The sequence below is a fragment of the Lathamus discolor genome, chromosome 6 (assembly GCF_037157495.1).
Source record: "Lathamus discolor isolate bLatDis1 chromosome 6, bLatDis1.hap1, whole genome shotgun sequence".
NCBI classification, from domain to species: domain Eukaryota; kingdom Metazoa; phylum Chordata; class Aves; order Psittaciformes; family Psittacidae; genus Lathamus; species Lathamus discolor.
In genome coordinates, this window is record NC_088889.1 from 18,688,062 (window position 1) to 18,701,544 (window position 13,483).

The window sequence follows — 13,483 nt, forward strand, 5'->3', positions numbered from 1 at the left end:
CCAATGGAACAGCATAAGCCTGCAAGTGACACTTGTCCAAACACAAGTTTAACATCCTTTTCATACCTTTGCTGACAGACAGGCACCTGGCTCTCTGCTAATGCAAAGGAGTGCAAAAAAATAATAAAAATTCAGTCATATGCTCCAGCATCCTGGTTCTTCTTTCAATGTAACTTTAGTGGATTTAAAGCAGTTTATGCAGAAGAGCACTGTAGGCAAGCCAGAGCCATTTCAAGGCCTTATTTCAAATGTGTCAGATTAACAGCTCAAGTGTGGTTATATTTTCAGCACAGTGTATCTGTAAATACATCCTACACACACCAAGATGACTGAGGAAATAGGATCAGTAGTTGGTTATATACAGCACAGCCACTCCAACTAGTGGAAAACACACAAGGCTTAAACAAAGCAACAAAAAGAATACTATTGCCCAAAAGTAACAATATGCACCCAGGACTACCATCACCTCCAAATTTATGAGCACAGCACTGGAGAGAACCAACTGTGCATCAAATCCACTTCCCCGAATTTTAAAGCAACAGTGTAATGGGAATTTTGCCAATACTTTCTGCAGAGCATCTTCTCTACAGGAATAAAGACAATTCATAGAGGCATCAGATTTGCTCAAAACCCAACAGCACACTTACAGACTTTAATTAATAATTAGGATCAGCTGTGGATGTGGCACAGGAAGAACTTCAAGAACCATGCCAATGTATAAAACCTTTCAGAAACATTAAATCTGTTTGTAGTACAGCATCCTCAAAGCACAATGAAAGAGCAGCTACTGGAGTCGCTATCCAACACCAACAGAATGAAGCCTGGAGGCAGGATGAAATCCTATTTGCAACATAACTTTCAAAGTGCTTCCACATGTCCTATAATATCTAAAAAGAATAAATCTCTGCTAGCACTCTACGAACACTCCAATGCTGGGAAAAATATAAATGCCCAAGGCAAGAAGTTAAAAACCAAACTAACTTGACACTACTTTAAGAAACACCTTTCTCCCATCAAACTTTCATGATCATTCTGTTTTACAAGAGAAACCGAGAACAAACATTCCTTACTCTGCATTTGCACTAGCCTGCTCTTGCCAAAAAAAGATCAGTCTTAACCTAAATAAAATAGCAAGCATTAGAAGAAACAAAGCTCTCAACACGGCTGCTGCTATATTAATTTAATGTATTTTACTTTCAAACAGAAAACATTAAGGAAAGCTGTAGAGACACTTGTTAACAATTCTCAGGTCTTCACCAGCTATACAGGTAAAATATTCCTCATCCCTGGAAAAGTCAGACTTCAGTCTTGCCACTCAGCTATGTTCTGGCCTCCAAAAAACTACAGCTAATGATTTTTAGATGGTGGGCAAGGCAGACTTATAAAGCGTAAGGACAGACCAACCCTCCCAGAAACACATTAAACTGCGGTTAAGCAGCTATACCACAAGGAATGGACCATCGGAATTTTCATTTAGGTACTTTAAGAAAATGCGGATATTTTCACCATATATCAGATTTGAATGCATTCCTTTTAACCACTTTCCCCCAGATATCTCAGATTATTCTGCTCCATTGGGGAGCACCAGGAATAAAAGTCCTCCCATCAGATATTTAAAGACAGAGGAGACAGCATACTTTTCCTGGTGTGTATGAATTTCCAAACACCCAAGAACAGTGTGACAGGATACTCTCCTTCAATAGCACAAAGTTCTATTCTTTTTGCAAGCAAAATATAGTACCACCCACTAAACCAATGACTCTACATCTGGTTTATCTGGTTCACTCACAATGGCATACTTCCTGTCTGTATCTATTAAACACCAGTTAACACCCACTTTGCATCCCAAGCCTAATAAAAGTTTCCACTACTGCTCATTCTCAAGGCACAGAATTTTGGAAGATAAACTGTAATCAAATAAGCTAAAACCTCTTAATGTCAAATTGCTCCGATTTTAAATTTTCACCTAATTGCAAATTCTTTAAACAATAATAGTCTACCACTCTGACCAACTCAAAAAACGTATGTCAAGATGTGCTCACTTCAGATTATTTTTTCCAAAGAACAATTTAAATTAATTCAGCAAATTCAAATATTAAGCCGGCAAATAAGGGTAAGTAAGTCCCATTACGAAGACAGGATGCAAAGACTCATCCGTTTCTATACCTCCTCTGCACAAAATAGCCCAAAGCCTTTTTTGACTTTGGGTACACGTGCCCAGAATGAATGCTTCATTTAAATACAGGAACTATTTGTAGTTATAAGTTCAAGTCCTGACAGACTGAAAGAAAAGTCTTTTAACAGAAAGAAGTGGTTCACACCCTTTGTGTTCAGTAAAGGACTGAATAACTGAAACTGAATGTCTCAAAACTGAGCATTTTGTTCTTCAATCTGTCTAATTGCCAAATCATTTAAAAAAAAAAAAAAAACACCAATCAAAAACCCACCAAAAAACAACACACCACCAATCCTTAAGCTAACAACTTTTTCGCTCCTAGACAGTGTTAAACCTTAACCTAAGTTTGAGCTTCCACAGAGCAATACTCACTTTCAAAGCTCTGGCAAAACACCGTTTCTGTTTAGTACTGGATTACAGTTCCTTCCTTCTAGCAGAAAACTAATGCAAGACAAATAAGCAAGTAACCATAACAAATGAGAAATGTTATACATACTTTAGTGCATGTAAAGTGCACATAAGCAGTTATGGCAGGGTGAAGTTGGGCATGAACCTAGTGTGAAAGTTATCTCAAATTTATTGTACATCTGCACATACCCACAGCTTTACAAAGCTATGTAACAGTCCGTTTCAAGAGCTCCACCTACCAGCATCACCTGTTTAATTATCAGACAGAATTACTTTAAGTATAATACAGATAAAAACTATTAAAAGGTCCTTAGGTGGCAGGCTAAGGCCTGATTTCCTTGTGCACAGATATTTAATCCACTAGCTTTCCGTAACTGTCATGTTTACAATCTATTGTAGAGTTAATATTAGTGTGCCTTAAGGAAGAAAGCTTCTGATTATAAGGGGACCATATGCAACAAAACACCTTAAATTTAGTATTTATTTTTTCATTGTATTTCTTAAGTATTACTATTAAATATTGCTCTAAAATATTAAATAAAGAGGAAGGACATTGGTGAAACAAAAGAAAACACTTATTTATAATACTCTGATAATCTGGAATGAGTTCTCAGAATTCAAAAGTCATTTCAGTTTCACATGCATTAATAGTCTGTAATATACACACCCCCACCATCATAGCACAGAAAACACTCTCAAAATTTAACAAGTGCTTATAATCTCAAGCATTGGAAGGAAACCCAGCTGTCACCTGGGTAGACAGTTTTCAGTTATCAAAAAGGAGGACTCCTTTCCAAGCACAACCCACCACTTTACCGTACAAGTCAAACTGTAACCATAACTCCACTTTTAAGAGAGAGAACTGAGTACCTCTCCAGCCAATCCAGGAGGTCTATCATTTCTCCTCTTCCAGAAAAACTAAGCCGAATATTACATTACTCCTCTGCCTAGCTACACGATTTATTTGAACTGGATAATAATGTAGGATATCTCAGACAGTGATTTTCCAAGGCATTTGTTACATGAGTCATCTGGCTTTAAAAAAGAAAAGCCACATCCTCTGCAATGAGAGCTGACTGTAAAATAGGTCAGTGTGTAATGAAGCATATTGCTGGCTGATGCTTGCCAAAAAAAACCCCAAATAATAATTCATGGCTAGAGTACCTCATGGATATCCAAAAGAAAGTCAGAAACTCTTACCTTAACAGGAAAGCTACACTTGCCAGTACGAACACCTTCTTCATCAGTCTGCCACTGATGAGGCCTGCTGGCCTCTGGGACATAGACGTCTTTCTTTCTCCTAAAGCTCTGCCGTAATTTGTTCATTTCTCAGCTTTTCAGGTCCTAGAAGAAAAACAAAGAATACTGCCAATAGGCACCAAAACATGCATTTAGCCACTCTGGGTCAAGCACTATCATGACAAATGCTCCTGTGAAAAATCTGAGCTTTTGCAAATATGAACAGAGGTACCTGTGAAAGGAAAATATTTTGGACATGGATTCAGAGAAAGACAGATGTTCACTTCAACATGAGTATCTATCCTTGAAAACACAAATCCACATTACTTGTTTAATACTTCTGCAAAGCAACTGAAGTATCAGATCCAGGAATAACTATTACTCTGAGCATAAGTGATTTGGCTACCTAAAACAGCTGACGGAAGCTCTGAAAAGTGATGCACATGAAACCCTGCCTCCCCAAATTTAAACACCTACCTAGAGCAACCAAGCAGGACACCAGTAGCCCAAGCTTCCAAGGCACCCATGCGAGGCAAGGACTCATAGCCCTAAAAACTGCTCCTAAGATTATGTGCTTGGGCTGTATGAGTGATAGGTTCCTGTTTTTGCCGAGGGGCGCAGTCCAGCCCTTGCTTAGTCTACTGGTAAAAGTCCTTATATTTAAATGAGAAATGCACTGAATTGACTTACATGTCCCAGGTAAATCTCTAAACAATTACATAACCTGACCTCTTCAAATGGGGAAGACAGTTCTGTAATTACATTTCCAAAGCCTAGAATTATATGCTTTTTATCCGCTATACTCTTACGTATCAGTTTCTATATATACAAGCCAATCTATACATTGCTGCCATCTAAACAATGATCACAGCAGAGCAATCTTTCAGCATAAGGGATAATTCCTGAAGTATTTCTACATTAGCAGAACACCAGACCAAACTCCATTTTGGAGCAAACACCTGCACTCAAAGCTACTTGATGAACATTTGAAAGCAGTAAGGGTCGAGATGTATGGCAAAGGCTAAACCACCGTCCCTGGAAGAGGGCATGTACCTAGAATTGACACAAGCCTTAACAAACAATGTAAGAACAGGGATAGGAAGTTGCTTGGGGATTCTCAATTGCAATTATCTAGTTATACAGCAATGTTAGCTACATTCCTCTGTAGCTGCAAAAGGCCTTACATAACTAGTAAAAAAATATTTTCTTGAACTTCCTTGGTAGGATTTAGAGATGAGAACATGTGTGCAGAATAACATGCACACTTCTTACCACTAAACAAGCTGAAGCAGCTCCTGTCCTGGTTTCCTCTGGGATAACAGTTAATTTTCTTCCTAGCAGCTGGTATAGCGCTGTGTTTTGGGTTTAGGATGAGAATAATATTGATAATACACTGATGTTTTAGTTTTTGCTGAGCAATGCTTGGACTAAGTCAAAGACTTTTCAGCTTCTCATACCACCCCACCAACAAGGCTGGGGACGCACAAGAGGCTCGGAGGTGATACAGCCAGGAAAGCTGACCGCAGCTGACCCAAGGGATATCCCACACCATACGGTGTCATGCTCAGCATATAAAGCTGGGTGAAGAAAGTAAGGGGGGGACATTTAGAGTTATGTCACTGGTCTTCCCAAGTAACCATTACATGAGATGGAGCCCTGCTTTCCTGGAGATGGCTGAACACCTGCCTGCAATGGGAAGCAGTGAAAGAATTCCTTGTTTTGCTTTGTTTGTGTGTGTGGCTTCTGCTTTGCTGATTAAACTGTCTTTATCTCAACCCAAGAGGTTTCTTGCTTTTACTCTTCTGATTCTCTTCCGCAGCCCACTGGTGGGGAATGAGCAAGCAGCTCTGGGGAGCTTAGTTACCAGCTGGGGTTAAACTCTACAAACACAGTTTCTTTATTTTACAAGCTAAAAAACCTTTTAAAAATCTTTAAATGTGCAAAGGCAATTCTGGAAGTTTTAAGAGGAGGTGCCAGGTTTTTATCCTCCATTAAGGCTTATAGAGGCATTAAAGCAGTATTAGTTACGTATTTTTGCTTTACAAATTGCAGACAGAGGAGTCGGTGCAAACTCAAGTCTAAAAGAACCAGAATTTCAAGGGGGGCATTCATCACCTTTGGCAGGTGACATGTGCTGCAGCAAATCTCCACATGGCACCTCAGTTCATGAGGACAAACACCATTCTTCTCCTTGCTGAAGACAGGTAGTGCCACAACACTGGTCCAGTTGCTTTGGTGCAAAGCTCAGGAGTCTGGGTCAGCACATAGCTTAAAGCTCAGCTGCCTGACCTTGCACTCTGGTGACTGAGAAACAGGCATAGACACTCAGAGATACACAGACACACACATTGTGCCAAAAAGGGCAGCAGACTCTTACGCTGACACAAACAGATGCAGTAAGGCTCACAGAATCATAGGGACAACTTCCACTAGACCAGGTTGCACCAAGCCCCATCCAACTTGGCCTTGAACGCTGTCAGGGATGGAGCATTCACAACTTCCTTGGGCAGCCTGTTCCAGTGCCTCACCACCCTCACAGGGAAGAATTTCTTCCTAGTATCTTATCTTAAACTCCCCGTCTGTCAGTTTAAAGCCACCTCTCCCTGTCTTAACCCTACCTGTCCCTGTCAAAAGTCCTTCACAGCTTTCTTGTCAGCTCCTTTAGGCACTGGAAGCTGCTCTAAGGTCTCCATGGAGCTTTCTCTTCTCCAGGCTGAAGAAGGCCAGCTCTCTCAGCTTGTCTCCATAGGAGAGGTGCTCCAGCCCTCTGATCATATTCATGTCCTCCTCAAGCAGGTCCATCTGCTGGTATTCTGAGTATGACCAATTAGAAAGTACTTTGTAAAAAATTCAAACCTACAGATGTGTGGAAAAGTTTTCAAGGTAACTCTGAATCTCAAAAGCTTCAGTAACAAAACAAGGAACTGAGAATCGCATTCAGCCACTACTCCACTTGTGAAATCATAGTCTAATTGCCTTACAATGCCTGCTTACATGAGCATTTCCTTGGTCTTCTCCCAGGAAACTTTTGCCCCATGAGACTGGCACCTTATTGAAGGTTTATTCTGACCAGGAATCTCCATCCACAGAGAACGATGAGAATGCAAGTTCCTCAACTACATTTCCTATTAAAAGCTGAAGCGGTATTTTGCCCAAAGTATTTCTTTTTCACTGAAACCAAACCCATTTTCCTACATGTTCTAATTTTGAGGTCATGTTGGCAACAAGCTGTTTAAAAACAGCATATTTCATTTAATAGAAATGCTGACAAATAGCAAAATTATTTTCTGGCCAGGCAGCCACAGAGCTTTCTCCAACTGCCACACTTGGGTTCTCCGAGATCTCAGACTGTTTAGAGTATGTTGCAAAATAGTTTGCACTATAAACACATAATTTGCTCGTAACATGCATGTCAGCCTAATATAACTAGAATTGCCATCTGATGGGAAAGTGTGAAGTGAAACAATTCAAACAGGCCGCATATCTGAGGATTCAGGAGAGAAGCACATGCACTGCTCAAATTAGTGCTGAAATTTCTGCTAATTTTGTCTAGAGCTTAAGATCCCTGCTCGGGAGCTCTAGAGAAAAACAGAGCTTTTTCTATCTGAATTCTTTGCAGTGCTCTTCATATTTCCATACAAATGTAACATGTCTGCTGACACAACATGGGACACCAACCTAGGCTGCAACGAGATAGCAGGGTATTTTCTACTAAACTGACAGCATCATTGAAATTGTAAAAAGTTTTATACACTGCCTTGGGCTTATGCAGGCTGAAAGTTATCTTCCCATATTTAACAACTGATTATTAATTAAACACATTTCACCCTCACCCCCCAAGAAGAAAAAACCTAATCATCAAAGACACTCTTTCCTTTTCATTTTTACAACCCCAATTCCAGTTTGGGTCTAAGAGAGAACAATGGAGAAAATAAAAAATTGTTTGAAGATAAACCCACATGAAAAACCAAGATGGGAAACTCAGAAACTAAGTCACAAAACACTGTTATATCAGAGACAAAAGCTGGAAGCACTGGGATCCTCTGGAGAAAAGAGGACACGGAGCCACCGTGGGTTCTGTTGCATATCAAGGTTCTCTCTACCAGGTAGCTAACTGCCGACAGCTCAGCATCTGAATGGTCATGCCTATCGAGTAGGGGACAAAAAACCTAACAAAAACACACACTGAACAATAACCCAAAAACCCTACTAGGCACACAAGAAAACCTCCACCACTTTTGCCATCCAAGAGATTACAAAATTAGATAACACATTAGACCACTTCCTAAAGCACCATACAAGCATCTACAAAGGCACTGAAAAGACAGAAGTTATTCACATAATGAGTTCATAAATTTATGTTGCGATTTCTTCTTATGTAAATGGATTTATTTTGAGAACACAGCTCCAATACCAATCTAAGGAGACCTTTGGCATAATTCTTCTTCTGATCCTGTGAAAAGTTATCATTTTACCACCTACCAGTTCACTGACAACTCAGGGGCAGCACAGACACAGAAATGTCACAGAACCAATAAACTGAGGATAAATTAAATTTAATGTTCAATCTCAATTAAAGCTCCAGCAGCATCAACTACTGATTCAGGATGTTACATGGATTCATCACTACACTGTTGATTCTTAACGTCTATGGCCTATGATCCAAAATGCACAATCACTTGCCTAATAAAGGGAAGGTTCTCAGCCTCAAGGAGTTCCCTTAGTCAGCATCACAACTCAAGGGGAAAGTCCCCAACTGCAGGCCTGCTGCTCCGGGAAGAACTGATTTAAAATGCCTGCCCTGAAGGGTTCCATGTATACCCTAGTCAAATCTGATCTGCGGTCAGATACGATCATGTAGCCTCCATATTAGTTCAGGTCCCAACTTCCTCACCTTTGTGCCTGCTGATCACACCACCGGGAGTTTTACCAGGCTTTTTTCAGGGCGGGTGTACCTGCCACAATGAACAACACTGTCATGGATAAAAGTGCATGATGAAGCACTCTTAGTTTCATTGCCTTATGCACCATCAGGTTATGGCTGCAGAACAAATTGCTGTAAGATAAACTAGCATGTTAATTCATGTCTTGTTAGCTGCTCTGCTGTATGAATGTGTTCACTTTTACCCTTCAGTGAGCACAAGCCAGCAATTTTCCCTTTAGTGAGACATGGGTAAGCTTTCACATTAACTGAAGTTAGATCAGGTGGGAGCTGCTGACGATGCACATCTGGAACTTAGCTTGCCTTGCAGAAGCTTACACATGTACCCATACCTCCAAATAAGCAGTCAGTTTACATTTTGCATAAATGTTTCTTGCATAGAAGTTGTTGCTACAAGGTGACACAAACTACAGCATCTTCAGAGCAGAAGGACAGTAATGGTACCTGAACTGCATTCACCAATTTAAATGGTTAGATTTTAGGCTATAGGTACTACAAATCTCAGACTAAACAACAACATACAGTTTTAACACTGAGGACAAAAAAGCAGCACAAACTATAAACCCATTTTCACATTTCTTCTGAACTCTAGCCTTCCCAAAAGTTATTTAATCTGCATTCAATTATGTGGGTTCTCTTGTTTGCAATTGAAAAGGACAAAAATTGATTTTGAGTCTCCAGTTCGGCTAGTTTTTTAAAACCAGTCAGACGGTTTGGGATTACTTGTTTTCTCTCAGAACTGAGCCTTGTTCACTATTTACCATCATGGGTCAAATGAGGGCAAAGTACTCTGGAGCCTGCAACAAATACAGAGTAGCCAGGGCATGGGAGAGAACACCCTCTCCCTCAGTGCCATCCCACTGCTCTGTAACACAAGTCTTCCTGCAAGCCTGAGCAGCCAGGAGCAGACCAAATCCCTAGAAGTATGCATTTCAAACAGCAGGGGAAACCAGGTTTAACAACAATCTGTTACAGGGATCATTCTAAAATCTACCCACCTACACATAAAGCTAATTCAATTAACATATTATAATGAGACTATTAAAAAAAAAGTCTTATTCATCTCTCTTTTGCCTGCTGGCCACGCACCGGTAAGAGCAGCTGCACAACTGTCAGCTCCTATGTGCTCTTCACCAATGAAATGCAGCTAATATTGCTAATAAAAAAACGACCAAGCCAAGCAGAGCCTGAAACCCAGAGCAACAAGTTCATCCATCTCCAGTATGTTTTTTTGCTTAGAAATACCAAGCCTTGCTTGACATCAAAGCTTTCTCAATCAGGATGTGTTTTTCCTGCCAAAGTTACCTGATACTTCAGACCTAGGAGGACATGCAAATTATCTTAATATCACGGGGGGTGGGGAGGGGGTGGGGGCAGGAGGAAATGCTTGCCTAACCTACTTGAGAGGAAATCACTCCAGAAACATTCCTCAGCATGGTTGTGAAGATCTCTATCCTCAGAAAACTCAACAGTATCCTCGAAAAACTCCGTGGCTTTATGATCTTGCGCAAGTACAACCTCGTCATACTTGTCCAAACACTCATGTCTAGCAGCTGTTTTTTAGCATTATCCAGACTTGAATTTTACTATGAAATCCACAAGGGTCTGCACAAAGAAATGCAAACCACCCACACGTCCATATTTCAGAAGAGTATTCCACACTGCTTTTTTCCCGTAAAACTCAGTTCTCTGCAGACACTTCAGCATTATTGTAAATCTTGGCTATAACCAGGACATAAGGACATCAGTTAGGAAATATGCCTGTTTCAAGCCATTTTCTTGGGACAAGATTTCATTTGGCAGGTTTATCAGCACTACAAGAGCAAATATAAAGATGTGGTTCAAAACATTTTGCTTTCTAACGCACAGTGGGAATCTCTAAATTCAAGATGACAAGGTAAAAACTTCTAATTTATTAAGAAAGAAGCAGCTAGGAAAGAAAGCTGATTGCTGCCAAGGTAAATAGTCTGTCCCTGCCTATTATGAAGCTGCCAGAGTGGAGTTTTACTTCTCAGAAAAATCCTTATTAAGCATGGCTACTAAACAAACAGTCTCCCCTCCTCTCCCACTTACACAGTACAAAACCATGCAATGCCCTATCTTTCCAAGTCTACTGTAAAGGTTAGCCAAAACTTGCTGCAATTGCTCTGCAACAGCCTCTCTGCAATTATTCACCAGCAGAAGAACACAGAGTACCCTTATCTTCTAAGGAAGAAAAGGTCACCCCATGTGTCAGATTCTGAATGCTGAACTTTGAGCCTTTTTGTAAGTTTAGATCCCATAAAATCTAATTAAATCCAGCACTGTCACACTGAAGCAAACAAAGGCATGTAACCATACAAGCATGCTCGCTAACTGTCCTGCTTACGCAATACAGTATGACTAACCACATTATTCACCACATGGCTTTCCAACCCATTTACCCTTTCATTACCCAATTAAGACCTAACAACACAATACTACAAGTAAGCATACTAAGATACCAAAATACGCATAAGGATGAAGCATGAGTTCATCTGTTGAGCCAGTAAATACATTTTGTTGCTGTTGCCGCTGTTATTTAATGAGTTCAAATTAAGGGGATTTTCCCTGATGCAGAAAAATGAAATGCTGGATACAAAATGAAGACTACTGAAACATGCGTATCAGCAGTAAAAAAACTCACCTTCCAGCAGTGAAAGATCTAATATTTAGATCATACTTGGAAAATACAGCAGACACAGCAACTTTAAACTCTTTATGTAAGACTAAAGAGGTCAGAACTGTAACAGTAGTAGAAATTTCTTCAAAATTGCAATGCACTGTCATAACAAGATGTGAGGTACTAGCCACTCTCTCAAATCCATCAGATTTTCTTGCTGTCTCATACCTAAGCTGAAGTTATCACATGAGCATTCCACAGCTGTTTCCAGAGCACTTGACAATTCTGCTTGCAGCATGGATGAGGGTGGAAGAAGGAAAAAAAAAATAATGTTACAACACCAGCATCTTACTGGATAAAAACCACAATTAAGCAAAACTTGCAGATAGCTTGCAAAATACCAGGAAATGAAATCATGAACTGTACTCCAATACACCGTTAACAACTGAGTGGCTAAAATCAGCTACCAGAAGCCCTGTCCTAAAGCTCAGAATTCTGTACAATACGCCTGACTCTTCAAACATAAATATCTCCAGACTGCAGCAGTTAAATACACTATTCAGAATTCCACAACAGTATGTAACTGAAGTACCAGTACAACAGCCACACTCAGACTCTTAAACTGTCAGCAAAATACAAGTTTAATCATTGCAAGGCAGAAGTTAGTCCCAAAAATACGCAATGCTCTTTCTAGCAGTCATAAGAGAAGTCACTTGCCTCTCCCAAACCTGTGAAGTTCAGCAAATAAAAGCAAGCAAGACTCACTTTCTCCATCAATAACTGTTCTAAAGCAAATGTCCCAATTCAGACTCCACAGCTTCGCAAACTCTGACCAGGGTCCTATACAATATGCTAAAAGTTACAAGTGCAGAGATATAAGTCAGTAATCCCCCTGTTTTAAAGGCTCACTCTAAAAATACCCTGCAATGATTGTCAGTCACTAATGAAAAAGCAGGTCTCCTAAACACTATGCAATAAAAATTGAGTTGAATTACACCACCCATAATAACCGAAAATAAGCAAAAAGTTCTCTAAAGAAACACTAGCTGAGCCTTGTGGAAAACAGTTCAACCATTTCTGCTTTGCAGCTCATCTGCACACATGGGAAGAATTTTAACTAACCAAGTCACACCAGTTCGAAGTGAATCATTTACAGTTAGGGCAGCAAAGTCTCAGACAACTAAACGGTCTTCAAACTTGAATATCACAAGTTTAAAAGGCACCTTTACAAATACATGCTGATTTTAGGAAAGCACTTAGATATTGACAAAAGTACAAAAAGCGATGAAACAGTGGGAAAAGATTTCCTTTAATGCCCCGAATCGAAGAACCAAACCTTGAAGTGTGTCAAATCTCACAAAAATAAATATATTTTCAAAATGAAAATAAATTTTACAAAGAAAAGTAAGCATATTTTATTGGTAAATCAGTCACAAATACAAATAATCAGTGTTTGAATAGATAAGGAATTGTATCCAGTACAGCAAGCATCTGCTGTTTAGGAGTAGCAAAAGTCAAATATATATCAGTAAATCCTATCTTTGTGTTGCTGAGCTGATCATTACTTACTGTGAGTAGAAACATACGAACACACACTACATTTTTGTTTCTAGATCTTAAATGAGAGCAGAAGCCAATGACAAACAAGCTACAGATCCCAAGCAACTGTTTCAGGAACCAACATGCACTCTCAACCAGATTACGTGGAGGACTCATTTTAGCAAGATTTTAAAATGCATTCATACGGAAGCTTTACACAGTGTTACATATACAATGATCATGCTCAACATGAGTGTAAGGCACAGCATTTTAAACAACTGCTTCAGCAACTGCTCTCTGCACAGGCATACAAGAGACTTAAAAGTCCAGTCCACATAGCCCACATTCTGGAAGCATTTGGAACAACAAACTATAAATTAGTGTCAGCCTAATGAGAAGTCATAAGCGGGAATGGACAGTAGTGCTGCCAAGTCTGTTAGCAAGGAGGATTCAGACATAGAGAAACTAGGTAAATCATACAAGGTAAATCCACAAGAATAATAGAATGCTCAGACATGGAATGGGGAGTTACACAAAA

The 13,483-nt window shown here is 39.8% G+C and overlaps 1 protein-coding gene across 17 annotated transcripts in view; it reads right to left on the minus strand.

Moving 5' to 3' along the window:
* Positions 1 to 13,483, minus strand: part of NUMB (NUMB endocytic adaptor protein) — a 99,963-nt gene that overhangs the window by 32,265 nt on the left and 54,215 nt on the right. For 15 of the 17 annotated variants that reach the window (XM_065686366.1, XM_065686365.1, XM_065686364.1 and 12 more), the window contains one exon: positions 3,785 to 3,928. In XM_065686366.1, the coding sequence (XP_065542438.1) occupies positions 3,785 to 3,910 (126 nt within the window). In that variant the 5' untranslated portion in view covers positions 3,911 to 3,928. Of the gene's footprint in view, positions 1 to 3,784; positions 3,929 to 6,441; positions 6,532 to 11,634; positions 11,654 to 13,483 lie in introns of those variants that run through there. The other 2 variants (XM_065686361.1, XM_065686358.1) reach the window with 2 other exon arrangements.